This window comes from Homarus americanus, unplaced genomic scaffold, assembly GCF_018991925.1.
Source record: "Homarus americanus isolate GMGI-L3 unplaced genomic scaffold, GMGI_Hamer_2.0 scaffold35762, whole genome shotgun sequence".
Taxonomy (NCBI): domain Eukaryota; kingdom Metazoa; phylum Arthropoda; class Malacostraca; order Decapoda; family Nephropidae; genus Homarus; species Homarus americanus.
In genome coordinates this window covers 323771-347481 of record NW_024757817.1, presented here as the reverse complement: position 1 = coordinate 347481, position 23711 = coordinate 323771, and the positions used below count along the sequence as shown (strand labels likewise).

Genomic DNA, 23711 nt, shown 5'->3' with positions numbered 1-23711 from the left:
TAGTAAGAGATTAGGGGAACACAGGGCAGATCCAGAAGTATCAAAAGAGGGGTCCAAGAAATTGTAGGGGGAGACATGAGTACAGCGAGCCCACCCAGTTAGGGGGTATTTGGGTGGGGGGGGGCTGCTCTGTAAGCCCCCGATTTTTTTTTAAATCTGGCCACAAATTTTAAAAAATGAAGTAAGAAAAAGACCTGATCCTCCAGCAACTGTGGTGACGTCAGTTGAGGCCCCAGTATTGTAATTCTTGATGGTCAGGTCGGCCCTGGGATCAACAATCTTCCTGGCCAGTGGGACCCATCCGAGAAGGCCAGGCTTTAATATTATTGTCAACTGATATCATAGGTGAATATAGGAATAGAATAAATAAAACAGATCAAGAGTGATAAATGACATATACCCTGTACAGGTGCTCCTCGACTTAAGAACATTCAACTTACCAACTTTCAGAGATACAAACATCATCACTGAGGGGGGTTACCTGCCAGAACAGGTGTTTAATGTGGTTGAGGCTGGATTATTTTGAAGAAAATTCCAGATAGAACAAATATTAACTAAGAGGAGAAGATTGAGCCAGGGTTTAAGGCTGTATTAAAGGGTATAGCTGTACTAAATATCCATAATCCTTTCATTTTTAAAAATATGTTTGGTATCTACAAGAGTAAAGTTGGACTTACAAACAAGCCTCAGAAACGTAACTCGTTCGTAAGTAGAGGGGCACCTGTACTATACAATATGTTGTGTTGTCAGAGTAAGAGAAATATTGAGACCCTGCAATTGTGTAAATGAGACAGTCAGATCAGCAACTTGGGACTTGGGTCACAATTTTTGTGATGCCATATGGCAGTAGGGTTTACCATTAGACAACACATTCTGCTTCCAATATCTTCCCAGGCAGTAGTATCTCCCTGTTTGATAACTGCCTACTACCTAGGTATATTGTATAAGCATTGTGTAAATCAATGAAACTGTAGGTATATACAGTCGTACTTCATATATTTTATGACGAAATACAGACTTAAAATATCTGGCTAAACATATATTTATCCAAGTAAATATTAGTTAATTATTGGCTTAAAACATAGCATTACAGAATGAGATGAAAAATTTCATAACTTTTTAAAATCTGAGCTGCAACTACAAAAACAGTACTGAATGATTGCATTGGTCAAATTTGAGGTCTGGATACAGCCCTGTTCCATTAGGCAATACCATTCATTACATGTAAGCTGTACACATAACTTTGAATCAACATGGGAAGGATATTAAAAGTCTGCTCAGTGCAAATTATTTTTATTATTTTTGCAATAATAATTATTCCTTAAAACATTTCCTGTCTCATTAAGCTGATCATAGAGGATCAAGAGTATCACAAGGAATAACTGACACACGCGCGCCGTTCTCTACAAGTGCTTCAGGCGTGACCCTTATCAGCCTCCCCCTCACCCCTATCCCAAATCCTACCCAAACCCACCCTATACCCTCCCCCAACCCATCCCATAATCGCATACAGTATTTCACCTTTGCCCTTAAAGCTCAAGGATCAAGTGACATATCCAAATCATTATATTCCACCCACCCCAGGACTACAAGACCCTGTAGCCCGAAGAGCAACAGGAAGCAGTTATGTGTAAATATGGAATGCCAGCTGTCTAGTTACACCTATAACAATCAATAATGCCCTATGTTTTAACTCAAAAGACCTTCTACCCAGAGGGTTTCACACCTTTGAATGTAGTCAAATTTTCACTGGTGCACTAAGCTGATGAAGACGTGAGGACTGCAGCAGCCACACACACGCACAAATGCCTGCTGCTCAATGTGTTGGTGGGGGGAGGCCATAATGTGGGACGTATAACACATGGCAGAAAAGAGATTGGCTCACTCACTAGGGTGGCAGGACTAGTTTTGGTCTGCTATTGGTGTGGGTGACAGCTTAGACTCCCCTAACTCTCAATGCTACACAACCATAACTACCACAGCTACAGGATACATGACTGTAGTGCCCAGGCCATCACCCGACACCATCACCCACTTCATATCTTTCCACACACTCCATACATATCACGAGGAAGTCAGAAAACAAGTAAAATGCTTGTCAACTGCAATGTATAGCAATAGTGACAATGCCATTGATTCACTCAAATTGAAAAGCCACACTGCTTTTACCAGTAAAATCGGTAACTAAGACAGAAAGTCTAGGAAGGCATGTAGGTCTGAAACTGGTTCTTTCATCACCACTATCAAGACCAAATTATATGAATCTGTTAACAGTTCCAACAAAGAGCTGTACCATGAAGATGAAAGACAATAAACATCATCATCATCATAAGAACACAGGATTCTAGAGAATGCATCAATATCTGGGCTATAGGGATTTTACCATGAAGTTGAAGGAGGAGCAAGTACAGCTTACTTTTACCTCTAATATTTTGTTTAATAGATTTAGTGCCACAATTTTGGCAATAAACTAAACTTTGGGAAGTCCAATCCTGAGTCATAAAGCTTAGCAAGGTGAAGCCTAAGGTGGTGAGTGTGTGTGTGCCTTAGTGGCTCTGCCACTAATGCTGCTGCCTCCTCAGGCTTGCCACAAGTCACCGTCACAACTTGCCTCACCTATCACAATCTGCAACAACAGACGTTTCTTCTGCTAACATTGCTCTGGGAAGCTGTAAAAGACAGATTCACAGTGTATGATATGCTGGCTGTCTTTCCATAGCAAGATGCATAAGAGCTGTGAGCTGCCCTGGGCTTATAAAGCACACTAATATTGGGGCTCACATACAATATTCACGCCAGGGTTGTGACTCTTCTTACCACTAGGATCACCATAACAACTCTGCATTATATACATCTCAGTCAAACTGATAAAGGAATATACCTGTCATCAATGATAATATTTCACTAGGCAAACAACATCAGCATATACATTCTAATATATTCAGCATATCACTCCAGCAATCCTTACCTGCAAGATCTATCTTGATTAGAATTGATCTCAAGCTATCAAACAAGATAAAAATAAATAATTACACAGTACATAATTCACTAGGACAAATAAATTCCCTGCAACAGCCTGGTCTAGGAGCAGTTTAATTATGGGAAGTAAAGGAAGGTTGGGATAGTAAAAGATTACCAGGTCGTGCTCGGTGCCACTGTACCTCCAGGGGGACTTTCAGAAATTAGAATTCTTAATATTACCAACAAAATCATAGGACATTTGATACAAGTGTTTTGGTAAATAAAATATTTACAAAAGAAATTGTGAAATACAGTAAATGTCTATATTTTGATGAAATCACAAATAAACCATATATTTTTTTATAAGGTATGAGGCCTTATTGCCTTCAGTTCCCCGGTGGTCATGTTTATGTCACTTTTATAGACATGTACTGAAGAAGCATAAATACTATCACACTCCCCTTTCCTACAACATTCTAGTTAAAATATCTTGGATACTACCATACACGGGCCCACACACAAACATGACCACCTCTGGAGTTGCAGTGTAACAGACGCATTTTACGCTGATAAGCGACCTATTGTCTTTAATTATCTATCTATTTGGGAAGATACTATTGTTACTCAGAATATGCATGACTCTTCTAGAACTGCTAAAGCTAACCAGTACAGTGTCTTATGCTTCACATTTGCTGAGGTAATTATTAGCAGGTTTTGTTCATTGAACATAATTTCCTTATGATCAACCCCTTTCTCATTTTATAATTAAGTACATATTTAATAAAGAAAGGTACATCAAACCTCTCTTAATACCTAAGAAATGGTTAATACAAAGGAATTATGTGCTTATCACTGAAAATGAAGTAACGTATATGTGTACTGGTAACTAATAAAACATAAATGCTTCTGTGCTCAGTGTAAACCAAATTCAAATAACAATACAAAGGAAAGTAAGAGAACTAAAACATTTCTTGGGGAAGTTTGTACTGCATATGGAAAACTAACAGGAAACACATCACATGTCGACTAGTAAGGACTTAAGAAGCCTACTTACATAACAAGAGAAAATTGAAACTTGGCTGGAAATTTTCTTTTAATATCACAAAACTTATCAGTGCAGTTTTGAGAAATAATTCCCTGCCAAGCACCTGAACATGAACCAAACACCATTGTGTTTTAGCTGACAAACCAAACCAACTTGATAATAAAAATATTTTTTTTGTCGTACTTCACTAAAATCACAAGAAAAAAGTTTGCATCCAAACTCTTCTTGACAATCATTTTGCATCTACTTAAAAGCTTGCTGATGGCCATGTGTTCACCTTTTCTGACTTGCTCTCCACGAGTCGAGGTGAAAACAATGCACTTTATGGTGAATGTGTGCTCATGTGATAACGCAGGATAAATATAAATAGTATTTGTATAGCAATAGTTATGATCTAAGGACTTTACAACACATATGTACACAACATATTCCTAGGAACCCCCGCCTGGCCTCTCCACCTCCTGTAGATGACACCATCACACATGGATAAGGCTAAGGTGCTGCACCAGTGTGTGCCCGCCACCCACACAGGGAATGGGGCATGGGGCGGGGGCCAGGCCAGGGTACCCGCATACATTGGTTCACTAGCTCGAGGGATTACTATGGCCGTGTGTCTGGCGCTGCTTCTGTATCCAGGAGTGGGGGCCCAGACCCTCCTGCCGCCGCATCTCCTGTTGCTGGTGTTACTCCACTACTGCTATTGTTGGTGACTGTGGTGATGTCTGCCGGGTACGACAACTGTTGCTCCTGAGGGGTTGAACAGTTACCACAGTCTCCCTCTAATGATAAAGTGCTATACGTTGCAGCTGTAGTAGTTGTATTACTGCTGCTCGTATTTGGACTAGCACTACAGTCAGGACCTCCTACTTGACTACAGCTTGTTGCAGTGGTGGTGGTTGTTGAGGTTGTGGAACTGGAAGAAGAGGTGGATGGTTCACTCTCTGGGTGAAGCTTGAGGGCTACAACAAGATCGTGTAAGATCTCCGTCTCCTTATCTTCAATGAGTCTGAAGCGGTCGTTGAAGAGAATGAAGTGCGCAAAAATACAATTAAGATGGGCATGCAGGTTAAGCAGCACCATCTCACGGAAGTGGCTGTGATACAGGTGGGCCAGCACATGGAACAGCAACCGGTGGATTTTCTTTACAATAGACTCGAAGGATACTGGAAAGTCGTTTTCTGAAATATAAAATTTGTATAAGTACAGTGTGCTTATAAATACATGTACTGTATAGAGAAAATAAAAAATATGCAATTATGTAATTTTTGGAAATACAAAACCTTATACTGTTTAATATAATTTTACAGGAAGAATTAAACACATAAATTTATTAACTTAAGGTGCAAGCTATAAGGAGATAAGACTGAGACTTAAGAAAATACAGTAGGTAAAGTACAGTACTGTAGTACAGTACGGTATCTTTAAGAGTTGCTTAATAGGGCTTTAGTTAAATTTAAATTGAACATATCATAATGATAAACAAGTGTCTGTAATGGAAATAATGTGAATGGAAAAATAAAAGAACATGGAAAATAAAACATCGAAACTAATAATGTAAGTGTGAGGTAAATTATTAAAAAAAATATGAAAAATATGTGAAAGAAGTAATATTTGAAAGATACGCTGCACTGAGAAGCAGTGAAAGAAGTAGCATGTAAGAAGTAATACAGAGTATAGGGGAGAAGTAGCTAATGCAGGAAATGCATTGCATGAAAGAGATAATGTAAGGAAGAGGTAATATACATAAAAGAATTAATGTATGAACAAAGTACAGTAATGTATGAAAGAATTAATAAAAGAAAGAGGTAATATATGAATGAATGTATGAAAGAATTAAAGCATGAAATAATGAATTAATGCATGAAAAAATTCATGAACGAATGAAGTAATATTTAAAAGTACAGTACAGTATTAATATATGAAAGAAGAAATGTATAAAAGAAGTAATTTATGAAAGAATAAATGTATGAAAGAAGTTATGTATACAAGGAAGAAAATTGAAAAAATAGACAAGGCAGATAAGTAGAGCACATACAGTACAAACACGTTGTGGTTGTTTTTAAAATAACCATAAGTGAGATTTGGTACAGGTTAGGTTAGGGTAAAATCTAAATGCAAAATTTCACTTCCTGGTTACAGTATTTTGAAAACAACCACAACACGCTTTGGTCACTTTTTGGTTTATGAGCCCAACATATATGAGTATGAGCAAATAATTCACATAAAAATACGAATGTTCTGTATGTGTTACAAAAATTATTGTGCTATACATAACAGTGAAGGTACTGAAGTATGTACAGTACTGTAAACAGTATTACACTGCAATGCACATAGGTACTTGTATTAAATATTTATATGACAGGGATGCACCGATACCCATTTTTACCGATACTCCTTACCGGTATATACTTATTCCAGTCTGAAGTATAATCTTTTACTCTAATCTGGTCTTATAGGAGGAAACGTCTAACTATCCTTACTATGGAGATTGTTATTGTAAATATATGGTTGGCTTTTGTGTTAATCATTATCTTGTTTCACTATAATCAACACCTGTTGTAAGATAAACTCAATATTTCTGTTTGAAGATGAGTTAAACTGAAATTATGACAAAGGTACATCATCTCGTATACCTTTATGTATCCATGTGTATTGCACATTAAATATCAGAGAAGACTATGTCAGAACTCACAGCAACATACTGTATGATCACAATAGAAAATATAGACTAAAAATGTCCGCTTGGCATCAATCTCCTGTCGTCCAAGGATTAAAACTAATTATTGGAATTGATTACGACTGCATATAGGTGAAAGTTAGTGTATACATATATTAAAGGAAGAATATCTGCTAAGTAAGGTGCTGAACTGACAATAATATGCTACAACTTATATGTTAGAGCTGTTCAGTATTACTGACAAATTTGAAGTTTAGCTAAGCATGGTCATAATAATTCTTATTTCCCCCTGACTTACAGAGCAAATACTTTATGTACAGTACCAGTATCGGTAGATACTAACCTTATCGATATTGATTAATCGGTAAAATGCCAATACTATCTGCTTGCTGATACCGATTAATCGGTGCAACCCTACTATATGGTGATCCAAATGTATTAGTATAGAAAAAAATATACATGCTTAGAGGAATTCATTATCCATTTATGTGGTACTGTACACTCTGGGACTAAAGTTGTGGACCTAACTAGTGATCTCTGACAATGAAGAAAATCATGAGTTAAAAACTATGATATGATATAAATAAAATAAGTTTAAGAAGTGTAAAAATACAAATAAAATAAAATACGACAATACTTTAAAAATCGCACGTGATTAAGAACCCATAGGACAGTTACAAAAAATTCCTCATTGTCAGAGGTTTGTAGTGTAGGTTCTGTGTGGCTGTCCTTGACTTGTCCTAGATTATAAAAGATGGTATAGGTACAGTTATATACAGTGCAGTATCTTTACACAATATGAATACTGTATATGTAGTTAATGAAAAACAAAGGTAACATTCATTGTATCTAAATATTATTAGAGGCAGCATCCAGTATGTGACTACCACACAAAAAGTCAGCTGTTAAATTAATAAAAACAATATAAATGCTGGATCTTTCATGAATAGATACAATACTGAAAACCTCCTCATAAAATGGTTGATAGGATATTCTACTCTCAAGTGGAGGACAGCAATATCGATGTTAATGTCACTGACTTGTGCACAATGTGTCAGGTTCAAGACCTACATAATGAATTTGAAACCTATCTCAACACTAATCATCAAAAATGTGGCATAACAAGGAAAATCCAACTGCAGGTAGTGATGTAAAATGTTAAGCATTTTTCTGTATAACACTGTGGAGAGTATTTGGAGTAATTACCAAACTTAGTGGGGAAGATTGATTCATCGTTGATGGTCTTCTGGGTGAAGGTCATAACGTAGTCAACATATTGGGGTGCTGCAACTCGCGTCTTCTTTCCCTTTTCATCAAACCACAGGTACTGCCGCGTGGTGGGGGCTGTCATGTCAGGACACCCACTCATCGTGCAATACTCGCACACTGTCCCGTACAGCAGGTTGATGTGTTGGAAGAAGTCAATGGCTGCAAGCAAAAACACAGTCAGTATTCGGACATTCTATAAAGTGGGTAGTGCATGTATGGTAAATGTTAATGCAATAAAAAGTAGGCAAATTAATCCAATCACGTTGCTCATGCACATACTATTCAATTTCCCTTTTACAGTTTAGAACAAACTTGGGTAACTTCTATGTCACCTGTTCAGTAATAATTTGCGGTTGACTAAGAGTCGCCAACATAATATATAACCAATTAAATCACACCTACAAGGCAGTTCATTATCTTCAGCAAATTACAACACTCCTCTCAAATTTTATATTGTACACTGTACTGTGTTATAACGTGGCAGCACTAAATTACCGATGCACTTTTTCTAACACTGGTTTATTATTCGAACAAATCTCGTCACTCTGTCTCCTGAAACGGCCAAGAGATTGCACTTGACACATTATCTCTGGCTCAAGGTTAGTTTCTCAATAATCACTAATTCTCTGCCATAGTGAGACAACGTGATGGGATTTGGCCTTTTTTTTAATCATCCGCCTTAGTGATGAACTGGATGCAGATAACATTTCATCCCCAAGAAAATATACATTTTGCCTCCACTACACAACTAAAGTAAGTACAATATTTATAATGGATTATACTCCAGTTCATGTCACTGAGCCTTGGTTGCTTGTTGGCAAGATCAAACAAACACCAACTGACAAGATACAAAGAAAATACAGTATTTCAATGTTTTCCAGATGTCTGGAAATTATGTGATCGCATATCTTCGTGGAAACAACTGTGTATCATAGTTTATGGTTATTGACGTTAAATGTGCACAACGGAACAAATGAGCAATTGAGCATTCTCCCCCTGGCAACACCCAAGAATCCCACCAAGACAACCCACACGATTACTAAAGCTGTACAAGAGTTAATACAGTTGTACTATTACTTATATGCATATGACTGAAAATACAATAACTTCTTTTTTTGAGTCATGAGTTAAATGATACCACTTTCTCAAGCTAAATATCTAGACTCTTGAGACTGGAATCCATGAGTAGAAAGCACACGCACGAGCCTAAAGCATAGATGGAAACAAGCACGTTGTGTTTAATAACTACACCAGTTGGTTCCCAGGCTTTCGTTTGACCTATATTTCTATAACACTTACTTCATGTGGAATGGATTGTGCATGTGCAGAGGATATGTGTGGTAATAATGAGTGAGTGATAGACTGCATGTGGGAGCTGACGCAAGCACGTCCTAGGGCAGCTGATACTGGTGTACAGACGACCAGGAGTTCAGGTCCAGGACAAGAGCAAAGAACACATATACTCGTGTATAATTTTGCATTGTAATGTTACTGAACAAATTCAGTAAAACTATGATAAACTTTATACTGTACAATACCTAATTTTTCTTTAAAGTCAGGTTTAGGACTTCCACACACAACTAAAATAACTTGTGAATTACTAAAGAACTGGCTTAACTACTGAACAGTATAAAACACCAGTTACGTGTCAGCGATACAGGAAGACTTGATTGGGTGTCCTGTGCAAGGTGTATTCTGGACTTTATGTTTCAGGGAGCTGCAACGACTGGGTACACCTGCCTCCCACCGACCCTCTTTCCTTTCCCAAATACAAAAATATATTTACAGAAGGATCATTGCTTTTACCTCCTATTGTTACGCCCAACCACGAATGTTTAAGGGACATATACAGTACGTACGTATAAGCTTTGTCTATGTCTGTCCAGTCGTAAGTAAGTGGGGGTTATTCTCAATCTCTTAAAGACAATTAGTTTGGCAATTTCATAAGCACATTTTTTTTTTATTATTATTCGCCTCCTTGATGCTCTGGTACTTAAGGTGCTCCAGTCAAGTAATATACGCGCGCTCTGTATGATCTTTGAATGTGTCTAGGATCTCCAGCTTCACCTGATGTAAATGATGATTTAAAGGTGTTGAGCTATTCTTAAAGAGGGAAGTGAAAGAGAGAGTTTTATATCACTATTGCCTTTGTTTCTCTTTCATTTTATAATAAGTTTAAGACCACCCCGTCATTCTCGTGGGTGTTAAAACGACTTCCTCCCATACAGTACATACACATAATCAAACATTTGCATTTTATTTTTCCTCTCACAATATCGTCTACTGGATAGTGTTGTGCGACGAATGTTTTTAGGTCCAAGCAGCAGGATGATGCCTAACGCTATCATACCCTGTACTATCATCACATATCACAGCTGTAAGTGCAAGAATAATTATGTTCGTCTGGTATCAAGTCGTGAAATTTACAACACCGCGGTCATATCAACATGAAATTACATTTTTTTTAACAAATTCACATCAATTTCCCTGTTAGCTAAATTTTTAGTGTTGCTAAAAGTCGCCAAATTTGTTAGGAAGTTTTACTTATAATTATACATAGATACCTACCCTGTAACTAATACAGAAAAATGTTGTATTCACAAGTATAGGCGCTTGTGCAACCACGGTGCCTTCTTGGATATTAGGCACGGCAGCTGTCACTCAGGTCATAAAAAAAACGATGAAGTATTGCCGACATCCCCTGAGCCCTGGCAGAGAGTGATCGGGATAAATCTGCTGCCACCCGCCGGCAATACCAACACAAGGTCTATAAATCTTTATAACTTGACCAAAAGTAGGTCATCAATATGACCGACGCAGTCTAGACAACATTGCCGAAGTCCTGTTACCGGTATCATTATACGATAAGTATCGTCACAAGCGCTGACAGTTTGTCAGGTCATATGAACTGGGCTGTACCATTAACTCGGTTGGAAGAGACTTCATGCTGTGAACTTGTGAATTTACTTCGTTGCAAAAATTCAGATCATACCGTAAGAAATAATCAAGCCTATTTTGGAAAAGAGCGAGAGAAAAAAGAAGCTATTTAAAATATAAATTACCAAAACGTATACCCCTGTATAACAATTCAATACAGAGTATGAGGTTCAGGTCTACTAAATTTCGCGGGAGGAATACATGAAATTTTAATGTAAACACGTGTATCTACCATACGCCTCTCCTCTTGACTGTGCTGTTATTAGTGTAATGGTATAAGTTTGCAGGAGTTTCCAACGCCTCCTGACTTTGGCTGCCGAAGAAATGTTTAACACGAATAAAAATAATTATATAAACATTATCAATAATATCGACACGCCAAAAAAACTATAAGCTGAATGTGATAAGAATGTTTCAAGAAAAGCGTTCATTAACTCGTCACCGTAACCCATCCCAGTGAGGATTCTCCAGCCTAGTACCTTCTCCACCCACCTCTCCTCCACCCAGCTGCAGGCATCATCACTGTTAAGCTGTCCTTGGTTGTTACCACACGACCACAATCTAGTTGCTGGGCTGAGTAAGGTGGTTAGAGCCAGTGAGTGAGTCACCCTCCCTCACTGAGAAACTTTATCATTATTACCAACTACTAACCAAAATCAACTAGTAACCACCATCAATCATCACCCACTCACCAAGTGTCAACCTACACCACTCACTCATTCATCTACTTGACACTACTACCACCACAGCCATTACCAACACAACACCTATGGTACTATACAGTCTCTCAAAAAAGTATCTGCCAGGATGGGTCCAATTACTTCCGAAATGCTACACGCAACTCATGATATCCCGGAAGGGTTGGTATGCGTGGCCCTGTGGCATACTGATCCTACTACATTTGGTGACCTAACATTATATTAATTAAGCCGGAATAAATACACATTGCATTACTTACGTTAAACTATATACCAAAGTAAATGCCTGTCCCAATATCTATCATTCGTGGTCTCATAATCTTTTACAAAGTGGGCAGATACTTTTTGAGATAATGTACATCAACGTTTTCAGAAGAACAAGATACCAAAGGCGAAACACCATACCAATAAATGAGAGAGAGAGACATACATACATCTGGTGTTAACACTAGACCTGAATGAGAGTAACAGGACACCACCCGGAGTCACAGGGCATGGAGGGGTTGTCAGGTGAGGAGCCAGGTGTGTAGTGTCAGGTATGAGGAGACAGGTGTGTAGTGTCAGGTATGAGGAGACATGTGTAGTGTCACAAATAAGGAGACAGGTGTGTAGGCACTGTAGTGTCAGGTATGAGGAGCTAGGTGTGTAGTTTTGGGTATGGAATCGTAGTGTCAGGTGTGGAGTACTGCATAGTGTGAAGTACCCTGTCAGGTGTGTAGCAACAGGTGTGTGTGGTCAGGTGTAGTTTGAGGTAATGTGGGAGGTAGTGCAGCTCTATCAAGGTCGACCAGTGGTACAAAGTCGCCGTTACCTGTCCTACCACCTTTGCCACACCACACCCCACACTATGACACCCCTGCCACACCACCACTATCACACTCCTGCCACACCACAACAACAACTATCACACCACTACTATCAAACCCCACCACATAATGTTCAGGTTGAATTCTGAGCGCGCGCGCGCACACACCAACACAAACACTATTTTCTTACATCGTAAATTCGTCAACACAATGATCTGATTCTTAACAAGCCATCCTACAAAACGACTGCTCGCTCTATTCATGAACGCATGTGCCAGAACGAAAGCTGGTTAGCCCGAGAATGGTTTCTAGTTGTTAAAAATAGTAATTAAGAGTTTATCAATGTGTGTGTTTACTCTTGAACTGGACCGGACATACGAATCCTGTGTGTGTGTGTGTGTGTTGGGGGTAACGAAAGAGTACTATGACACAAAGCCTTACTTGTGACTATTGGAAGCCCACCCCCCCCACAAAAAATAATAATAATATAAAAATAAATAAATAATTAAAAATAAATTAAACCCCATGACCACTATTAAGATGCAGTGTTATGATGTTACCCTCGAAATTATTTATAGCTTAGTAACCCCGTTGTTGTTCTCTGCATCGCACCTCTCTTCCACACTGCCTACCAGACTTTAGCCATACAAAAACTTATACGAATAAAACTCCCGAATCTGCAATCGGTGGCAGGGAACATTGGCAACGATGCTGTATGTAAACAATAGTGTAACGAATACATTATTAGGTATCCTTTAACACTAAGCATTCCAAGGTGTACAATGTGTCACGACTAAATGGCTGAAAAACTGTTGCTGGGTATTGCTTTTGTGTGCTGTATTTATGTTGGTAATAGTGACCGAGGCAGAAAGATGCTCTGGTATAGTTTGTAATAATATTCTTATCAGATGTTTCCGTTTACTGTTTTATACCGAGAAAACACAATGTAAACAATTCCGACTTTGCATAAGGGCATCCCTACACTACTGAACACAAATCTGGGGTTATCCAATACCATCCACAATGCCCCATTACACCTTATTAATGTTAACATGAGTCTTTAACACCAGTAAAATAAACTACGCCACACCTGTTATAATGAAGAATTTGTGTAGCGAGTGTTTTAGCTGAATAGAACTCACAAAATGTCAGGGCTACTAACTGTTCCAGACCCTATACAGCGCGAAATAAAATGATACCTTCTGGCTCAGGTGATTTTGCGATATTTTTTTAATCGACTTTATCACCAGCACGAGCAATCAACTTCACCTGTCGTTGCTCTCCACCTCACACTGGCACATACTGTAAAGGCCTATTGTTAGTTATGTCAGACGAGCGTTTCCTGCCTTCAGCCAGCAGTGATGCAAATAAGAGGCAGAGTGTGGGTCTGTTTCAGTACCCGGAAAAGAATGAATCAGCCCCCACCGCCTTCCCCTATTGCACCACCCTGACCACTGGCATTGTCTTACCAACTGTGATGCAACTATATCCCCCCCTTACCATTTTTACACGGACCCATACACCTCCCTGACGATTGAAAGCCTAACTATTCTTAATCATTTCGAAAAATAAAACATTTTCTCCGTCGTTATAGATACCAAGGGTGTAACTCACAAGGTCATATAATAATTAGCATACATGAGGTAAGCTGGAGAGACATACAAAAGCTCCTATGATGTGACTTTGAAATTATGAGGGACTCGCGATGACAAAGTTAACATGCCACTTTTTATTGCACGCAGGACAAGGTACTCGATGATCTTTAACGTCAATAATGTAAAAACGCCAAGATGCAGCAAAGAGGAACTCAGTGTACACAATAAAGCAGAGGGCTGACTCGTAACAAGGTACTGTGTGTGTGTGTGAGAGAGAGAGAGAGAGAGATATGAGGTACCGAGACCCTATGGACCCTTACATACAGTAGGTGATGAACAATTGTTGAGGTAGTACATAATTATTTCCTCGATGTGAAATTTTTAAGCAAGGCGAGGAATTAGATACCTTTCTAAAGCAGACAACGGAGAGGTCATAACCCTGTACCGCCTCACACCCAACTTATCATTTTTACTTCTAATTTTCTATTATAAAATGGGTTTGTAGTTTTTTCAATTGTTAGGTAGCGCATAATTATTATTTTTTAATTACAAACTATATCAAATTTTTTCAGCTTCTTAAAAGTCATTTTGTTTAAAAGTCTCACGCCCCCCAAGCCAGCCGCTGATATCCTTAGCTTGTGATTGGTCGGCATGTTTACATTCTACAACATCACCAAATAGTTTTGAATATGAGGGGATTTACAATATCGTTTGCAGCTCGTAATTTTGAATACCATAAGTTGCTTATAAGATCGTCGACTGTGTAACTTATGAGGTGTTTTGAGTATCTGCCCTTTGGATGTTAACCAATTTGCGGATTGTGTTCTGGGGTAATGATTAGCCAGTGCAGTTAACTTGGGTGTGGTTGTGTTTGCGACAGCTTCGACGCCTAAACAAATTCACGCGTAGAGGGCCTTAGGGCTGGCCAGCCTCCAACATGAGGAACAACCACGAAAAGTCACGTGTATGTGGGGCCTGGCTGAGGTTAGGATTGTGGGCAGCCTCAGTCTCTGATGACAGTCAGAGCTTAACCACACCACCACCACCATATGCAAGCAACGTCACCAACACGTGTACTACTCACCTCCACAATCACCACTACTGAATGCAACCAACACCTCGACCATCACCATCACACGTTGCCTCCTCCATAACCACCACCACACCATCACCAACAAATAACGGGCACCAATATAGATGTGACCAAATATTAACTGGAGATAAACTTGATGGAATAATATTAAAAAATGAAATAAAAAGTTTAAAGAATAAATTGGGGAGCGAGTTTCAGGAATGGCATAATAGGGAAGCATTAAAGTGAGATAAAATAATAAAGTGAAATGGGTTGTGTTGCCATCACCACGTGAACACGACACATGAGGGCCACTTCCGAGGAAAGCTACTTTTCTAAAACTGTAATATTATTTATATATCTTCATTCAACCAAAATGATAAAATGCACGAACACTTTCTAAAAAATTTGACTAAAGAATATAAGCTGCCGCAAAAAAGGGGTTAGAAGTTTGGTGACGTCACTGGAGGAAAGATGACTACCTGCCCACAATAGTCTTAAAAACTGATCATATTTCATAGTTTAAAATATATATGTTGGTGGAAATACATCTCAGCAGCCACTAGGATTACGGTGTGGGGCCGCGGGTCACGTGGCAAGTGTGCTTAGTATCATTTCACTTTCACGGTGGAGGCAGGAGTCACGAGTCTAGTTATTACCCTGGAGTTTCTTAACTTCTTTATCAGTAAAGGATCATTTAATTCTAGCAAAGTTTTATGTCATAAAATTGATGAAACAATATACGGAAAATATAACCCTTTGTTGATATATCACTCATAGCCTCTACCTTCATTACCAGCTGGGTTCACCGAGTGACCAACAGTGAGCACACAAACATGTTAATATTCCGCTACCGCCCAGTGTAAGCCCGGTACACATGCTTTCATTTTATCTCCGAGCCAATCTTCTACACACAGCCAATCAAATGGTAGTTTAATTTTTTTTTTAATTTCTTTTCCGCCAATTAGTGGAAAGTTTACAAACATGAATCCACTATACTCACAGTGAATCAACACATGATTCACTCGTTCATTCTATCTCTTCAAACCCAGTTAGTGTTTAGTCTATAACTTCCTCAAAGAATATATAATCATATTCTCAGCCAATCACCATAAAGGTTACAAAGATGTTTCAGGTGACTGACAGCCAATCATTACGAGGCACCGAAAAGTAATAAGTTTTCACCTCACCTCCACCCAAACTTCTCAACAGATTTATTTACATTATATTTCTTACTGTTAATGAAAATGAGCATCACTACAACCACAAGATGAACAAGAGCAACATTGATTTTTAGCCATAGATATAAACTTTTTTCTTTTATTAAAAACTAACAAGGGTGACAAAGCTACGTTGTCGAGCCACGGCCCACCACACCCACTGTACACAGTTTATATGTGACCAAACGTGAATTAAAAAACACACGGGAGGCGAGTGACCAGTACACACAGGTCAAGGAATTCCCAGCTTTAGTGACGTATATTCACGGTTCAAGGTCCCCCGGGTGTTGCCACTTTACCAGGAACACCACTGTGATTTATTTTAGGCTTTACTTTACACTGCGCTGGACTTCCCAGGTTACGTTATAAAATACGTCATCCGTGACTTCCCTGGGAGTATACCTGTACAGTTATTGCTTCACTAGATTCACTTCTTAATTTCTTACGTTATCATGCGTGGGTGAGTGTTGGTCGTCCTATACAACACGTACTGGGGTTTATCACACGTGTCTTACTTTTCCTGACATTTTGCTCTGGTGCACATTGACTTCCGTAACTGAATATAGAGTATACATTGTGTCGATTAATAATTCTGTTTCTCTAGAAGGAGTTGTATGTTTAATAGAGATTTAAGCAAGAGGAACCAGGAAAAGACTTTTCAACTGGTAAAACTGGTACTAATTTTAGTTTAAATATTCACCAACAGCTACATACCACTGTGTTCACTGAAACAAGGAGGTGGTACGTTACACTAACTGCCAATAACTACAACAAAAACAAACAATTACAACGGGTAGTGAGGCCTCAGTCCCATCTAATCATCCATTGGTGCAATAGTTCCTCTTCACAAAAACATCTACCTGACCCTGCATTACGGCCACCACCGGATCGCATTACCACACTCCGCCCCTTTAACTTAACTCTTACTCTGTTATAAATGACGCACGAACACAGACCACCATGTCCGCTCTTATTGCTCTAACACGTAACCTGTGTCATATACCTCTGTTGTGTATGTATGTGTATGTGTGTGTGTGGGGGGGGGGGGAACCTGTGCCTGTCACTAGAGCACACCTCAACCTTACACAAAAAACTTTCACAATAGTAGTGTTAAATCAGTGAACAGAGAACCGAGGAAATATCTTGGACAAGGTACACACACAATGACTCACACAAGGTACACACACATTGCCCCACACAAGGTACACACCCACATTGCCCCACACAAGGTACACACACACACTGCCCCACACAAGGTACACACACACACACATGGGACACACACACACACACATTGCCCCACACAAGGTACACACACACATTGCCCCACACATGGTACACACACTGCCCCACACATAGTACACACACCCACATTGCCCCACACAAGGTACACACACACACACACTGCCCACACACAAGGTACACACACACTGCCCCACACATGGTACACACACACACACACACACACACACACACACATTGCCCACACAAGGTACACACACACTGCCCCACACAAGGTACACACACACATTGCCCCACACATGGTACACACACTGCCCCACACATAGTACACACACCCACATTGCCCCACACAAGGTACACACACACACACACTGCCCCACACAAGGTACACACACACTGACCCACACTACAGCTACTCGACACAGTGGGTAATTATAGCTCACTCACAATACCGGATGCAGTTAAGGTCAGGCCCCGCCCTCCCTAGAAAATTGGCATTGACCTCTGACCTACTCTCTCTCTGTAGAATGAAATAAGTTCGTCCTCCCATACAGCTCACCCCAATATGTCCATTTTCAACAAAATCGGTTGACCTGAATTTGATATATTTTGTTAATACACAAATGAGGACGCCAAACATTTATACACACAACACAAACAAATACCAGGAGAGTGAGTGTGTGGCCGGGGGCATCAACTATCACACACTCAGTCAGGGAATGTTTTATCATATGTTGTCGATATTATGGACACGGTTACTGTACACAACATTCTGATCAGCTGTGTAGTGGTACGAGCGAAGGGAGAGGAGGCTGGGGCTACCTTAGTGCTACCTCATATACTGTACAGGTTTCAGCAACATATACCATTTATTTATCTTGTGTCATCATCTGTGGCACGGCGGCCGAGTGGATGTACAGTAGATCAACTCAGTTATGGATTGGCCACCTATTTTAACAGATGGGGAAATAATGGGTGGCAGGAAACAAAATTGGCCAGGCTGTCTCCATAGCGGGTCGTCAGGCCCACGGAACCCACTTACTTCTCATGGTCACGGTAAAACACACAAAAAAATGTCCAGAAACGTGCACGCCAACACAAACTCCTCCGGTGGTGGCAACTCACGTCTCACACTCCTGCTGATCCAGCCACGATTCAGGACCACCTTAATGAGCTGTGTACCGACTGTGACTATTCCCCCCTTGTCACATTATGTAGGGATGTCTTCTCGACACTGTCTATACAATATGTTTCACTGATGTGTCTCCATTGTCTTCACCACACTTGTTTGTATTACAAGTGACTATAAAGCGTCGCAGGTAATAATATACCTTCAGGACTGCAACTCCTTAATAATATTGCCTTGTACACACTAATCTGAGATCCAGTGGTTTATGTACCGGTACTTGCCTCACCACAATAACCTTCCTTGTTTTCCTTCTTCATCAACATCTTTACAATCATTATTATTATTACATACACATTATAAAGGAAAACAGAGGAAACTACATGCTTTCTTGTGTGTGAAAAACTCACTTAAGGATAGTCACGTAAAAAAGATATTTCAATATATGAAGGATTCATGAACACCTCCACACACTCCACAACCTCCAGAGACCAACTAGAAGTGACTGTAACTTGTATACACATGTTAACACAATACTCGGGGTGTGTGTGTGTGTGTGCGCGCAGCAAATGTTAACACACACACACAATATTTTTCCTATAAACATTTACACCGCATGTGATGAAAGTTGTTTCCTAATATATATATATATATATATATATAATATATATATATATATATATATATATATATATATATATATATATATATATATATATATATATATATATATATATATATATATATATATATATATATATTTCATGTAAATGAATAAAATGTACTTATATGTTTATTAGGGAAATACCCGAGAGAAATTTATAAGTATTTCTTTTTATCTCTAATTGTTGATAACTAGTGTACGGGCATAAAATTCAGCTTTAAAAAATCTTATAGTTGTTAATGTGCAGTAGGTACTATTATAATTATGATCTGTCACCATTCACAACCGTGATACTATCCCCAGGATGAACAAGGTCGCAACACAGCGGGACCACTTTGACTATGCTTAGTGGTATTTATTCCCATCTAGTTAAAGGTACCAACCCTAATTACTCTGCCTTCACATACTGTACTTTTTATACTTGACGCTTTTATAATCCTGTCACCGCCCACACTTTGTACCTAAACCTGTACTTATGTTTCCTACAATACAGCTACTACCTGAAAATTACTGTACCTGTCATTAATACGTAAATCTGTTCATGACACTCTCCACCACATGAGAATGACTGCAGGTGTTCTTTAAACCTAAACCAATACTGATTTTTCGGACTGAAATTCCTGTCTGACCCTGAAGTAAACGTGAGGACCAGCAGAGACCTCGCCTGGTGCCGCAGCCAAATTAAATAAAAACAAAAAGTAATCAAATAAAGAGATAATTTGGCCTTTATACCGTGTACACTGTGACACTAACAGCTTGGCCAACACACACTGCGTAGACTTCCTCCTACTAATCCGTTTTGTGCTTGTGGTTAGGCACGTGTCATTACCGTACGAATGATTGCAATATGGAATGAATGCCTGCCGCTGATTGGTTACTTGCTCGTCGTGGTTATGCAGTACTGTGAGGACCGACTTATTCCCATACACCGGAACTCACTAACACAGGGATGGAACCTTATCTAACTTAACCCGATCGAATAGTCTAACCACAGAACTATGTCCGTGGTTTGAGTGTGAAAATTGGGGCTCGATTCTAAGTTCAGGGATTAATCTGAGTCCGGGGATTAAATTTCCCTCGGAACACACACACACTCCACCCAAGAAGTCGCCACCTGATGCAGTCATGAAGTGGAGTATCAACATTTACATATGTTAACTACTGTATATCGGTCTCTGGTGTATTCCGCGAAACAGGTGAAAATAGAAACTGCCCTCAATAACTGACAACGACCACAGTAAGGTGAATGAGGTACTCGTAGTGGTATAATAGTACGTGATTGGTGTAAGTAGACTTCCTAGTGTCACCAATTCCTAGAAACTGTATTTAGAAACTTGAGTACAGTAATCTCCATGTGATGGCTTTAACCCAGAGATAATTAGATATGTTCTTAAAATTCACACTTTAAAAATTCATCATCATGACCTCACACTAATTAACTCCAGACTAACAAACACTCACCTCCACAATACCGAAACAAACTTATGAATTCATTACCAATACTTCCTTTAAAAAATGTAAGCGCCAACCAGTTTTTTGTCCTCGGAATTTCACAATATTTGGGTCAGCACGAGCCGCCTGACAAAGAAAACTTTTCATGTTCACCAAACATCTAAACTAGCTTGAAAATATATGAGCAGACAAAGAGTTTACTGGTATCTTGACTTTTCTGTTAGAAACTTTGCAATATTTAGGTCAGAGGGAACCACAAACACGACCACCAGCTCTATAATGAGTGGCAGGTGACAAAAACCAGGTGAAGGTGGCCAAGGGAAGCCTACGTGAGCCCAGGTGAGGCGTGTGGAGACGGGGACAGCACCACACCTTGCTAAAGGCAGTGTTCGCCGCACGGTGTGACTGGTACTCCCCGGGGCCATAGTGTAGCCCATACACCTCCCTCCCCCCTCTGGCTGTGGTGCCCCCACTCTACCACCACAACACATGTATGGTATAGGAAAACTACAACATTATTCATTAGTTCTCCCAAAATCTGAACACCTTTACTACGAACGTTTTTTTCTACCTCCTTCACATAATAACACCACGGAGATGCTTACAAATTTCTCCACTACTACAGATGTGTTCACTAAAAACCCCGAAAACTCTGAAGCGTTCTTTCTTTCGAAGATATGTGGGACTTTTATAGGTCCTTGGGGACGCATTTTAAGCGAGGAATGCCTTTAGATTTTCCTTAAAGGCATTAAATTTATAAGTGGTGGGTGGGATACTGTTATTATTACACGGAGGCGCCCACAGTTATCAGGTAGTGTAGGATATCTACAGTGTAAGTAAGGAGTATAATGGTGTACTGACTGTGTGAGGCCAGACACAGGCGTATGAGGGACACTTACTGTGTGAGGCGAGCCACTCCTCATAGCCCAGCCCAGGCGGTAGTTCTACTAGCTGGCGGAGGTCTGTCTCTGGGATCTTTCTCTCCAGTACCGCCTCCTCCAGGTACAGCTTGTGCTCGTGTTCCGGCACCGCCGGACAGTCCCGCTCCTTTCGTCGCGCTTTCCTGAAACACAAACATTTCTCCATCAGTATCTTTGTCATAATAATTCATCTTAACCAAAATTATTTCTGAAAATTCAATTCTGAAATAAGCATTTCAAATTTATCTAATTCCCCTGGTCTAGCCATGAACATATATCAAGAGAGCGATAAAGAAATTTCTCCTACAGACTTCTCCATACTGGATATTTCCAGTGTTTACTACCTTCAACTAAACCAAAATAAGTATGTATTAAAAATCCTATAGGGGGAAAGTGTTATATTATGTTAGGTTAGGTTGACCATGAATAAGTTTAGGGACGTCAGTATACATGAATGGTTAGGGTACACAAGATGGGCGGTGGTCGGACCTTGAGCACATGGCTGCCAGAACCAGGTGTAGGGACTGAGCGAAGAGCTTGAGAAAGCCCTCCAGCTTGGTGGGCACGGCAACGACCAGGGAAGACAGTGGGCCACCCACCAGCCCACTGCACATATTGCCAGTGTTGTCGTTGACAGGTGTGGGCGTGGGCGTGTTACAGGAGGCTCCGGGGCCGAGCACACTGCCCTCATAATATCTGTGGAAGGCTCCCACGTCTATGGAGTGGGCACGGTCGGGCGGCGCCGAGGCCGAGCGGGGGATATTATGGCACTGAGGAATATCATGGACGGTGAAGAGAGCGGCCACCACGGAGGGTCGCCTCGCCCGGGCTGACTTTACTGACATGGCGGTGTCAGAGGGCGTGGGAGAATGGGTGATGGGCCCCCAGCCCATACCTGTCATCTCCATAGGCAGAGACCAGGGAGAGTCTTGACCCGCGGACCAGGGTGTGGTGCCGGGGTTGGCCCACACAGGGGTGTGTTCCTCCCCCGACATGCGCGGTGAGTACGTAGAGTGCCAACTGCACGACGACGTGCAGGTGGAGGCCGACGCCCAAGAGCCCCATGAGGCCGTCGGGAGGCCCCCCGGGGGTCCCGCCGTGCTGAGCATGGCGTTCTGTCACCTGGCGTCGCTGGATGAGCAGCGGGAGGAGGTAGAGAGGTCCAAGTTGTGGTCGTGGTGGTGAGGCAGGTGGTCGTGGTGATAGGAGAGGCGGCCGTGTGACCCGTTCATTACAAATACCCTGGGAATGACCCTCGCGGGGGTCAGGGGATCATGGGGCCCAGTCTTACTCTTCACTCCCGGGCTGGCAATAAAGCAGTAGCTGAGAGCGGCACTGTGGGAGATTGACACACGGGATGGACACACAACACAAAAGTGGCACAACACAACAAGTTTCCGGTGGGGATCGTCACAGTGTGTGTGTTGCTGTCACCTGTTGCAGCTCTCCGCTCTACTGCCTCAGTCACACAACCACCAACATTTCACTCATCAAGGTTGTAACACTATCTGCTATAACCACTTCACTGCCGCTTTATCCCACAAGATCTGTATTTGTTATGTCCAATTTTCTGGCACTTTATACTAAAACAAGCATGAATATATTACAAAAGTGAACACCACAGAACGCACGCTTGTTAAGTTAATTACGTTTATGTAAGGTAAATGCTATAAGAATATACCCGCCAGGAATAGAGGTGGTTGGTGTATGTACGCCAAGAGCCTCTAGACCCGAGGTGTGTCCGCGACGGCGGCCGCTGGCACACTGAACACAACCACCCAACCACACTGCCTTTCCCCGCGCGGCCTCCTCACCCAGGGTCGACCACACCTTCGTCACACCCTCCATCCTCCACCACTACACCTGCGTCACAACCTTCTCCACCACTACACCTTTGTCACACCCTTCCTCCTCCACCATCACATCTTTGTCACACCCTCTCTCCACAGCCACACCTGTGTCACATCCCCAAACCTGTCGCTCCTCATACCGAATGTCACCCCCTTCAACCCCCCAATCACCCCCCA

At 40.7% G+C, this 23711-nt stretch overlaps 1 protein-coding gene across 1 annotated transcript; it reads right to left on the bottom strand.

Moving 5' to 3' along the window:
• Window positions 1–1277: 1277 nt before the first annotated feature.
• Window positions 1278–23451, bottom strand: LOC121857826 (MOB kinase activator-like 2). The gene is made up of 4 exons (XM_042354090.1): window positions 22174–23451; window positions 21664–21827; window positions 7890–8111; window positions 1278–5184 (listed from the first exon to the last, which is right to left on the bottom strand). The coding sequence occupies exons 1-4, from the start codon at window positions 22791–22793 to the stop codon at window positions 4607–4609; spliced, it is 1584 nt and encodes a 527-aa protein (XP_042210024.1). The 5' UTR covers window positions 22794–23451; the 3' UTR covers window positions 1278–4606.
• Between the last annotated feature and the right edge of the window lie 260 nt (window positions 23452–23711).

Coding starts and splice junctions, on each gene's coding strand:
- LOC121857826 (XM_042354090.1), bottom strand. CDS start 22,793: ATGCTCAGCACGGCGGGACCCCCGGGGGGCCTCCCGACGGCCTCATGG. Junction 8,112..21,663: donor GGAGTGGCTCGCCTCACACA/GTAAGTGTCCCT, acceptor TTTTGCTTGCAG/CCATTGACTTCTTCCAACAC. Junction 5,185..7,889: donor AATCTTCCCCACTAAGTTTG/GTAATTACTCCA, acceptor TTTATATTTCAG/AAAACGACTTTCCAGTATCC.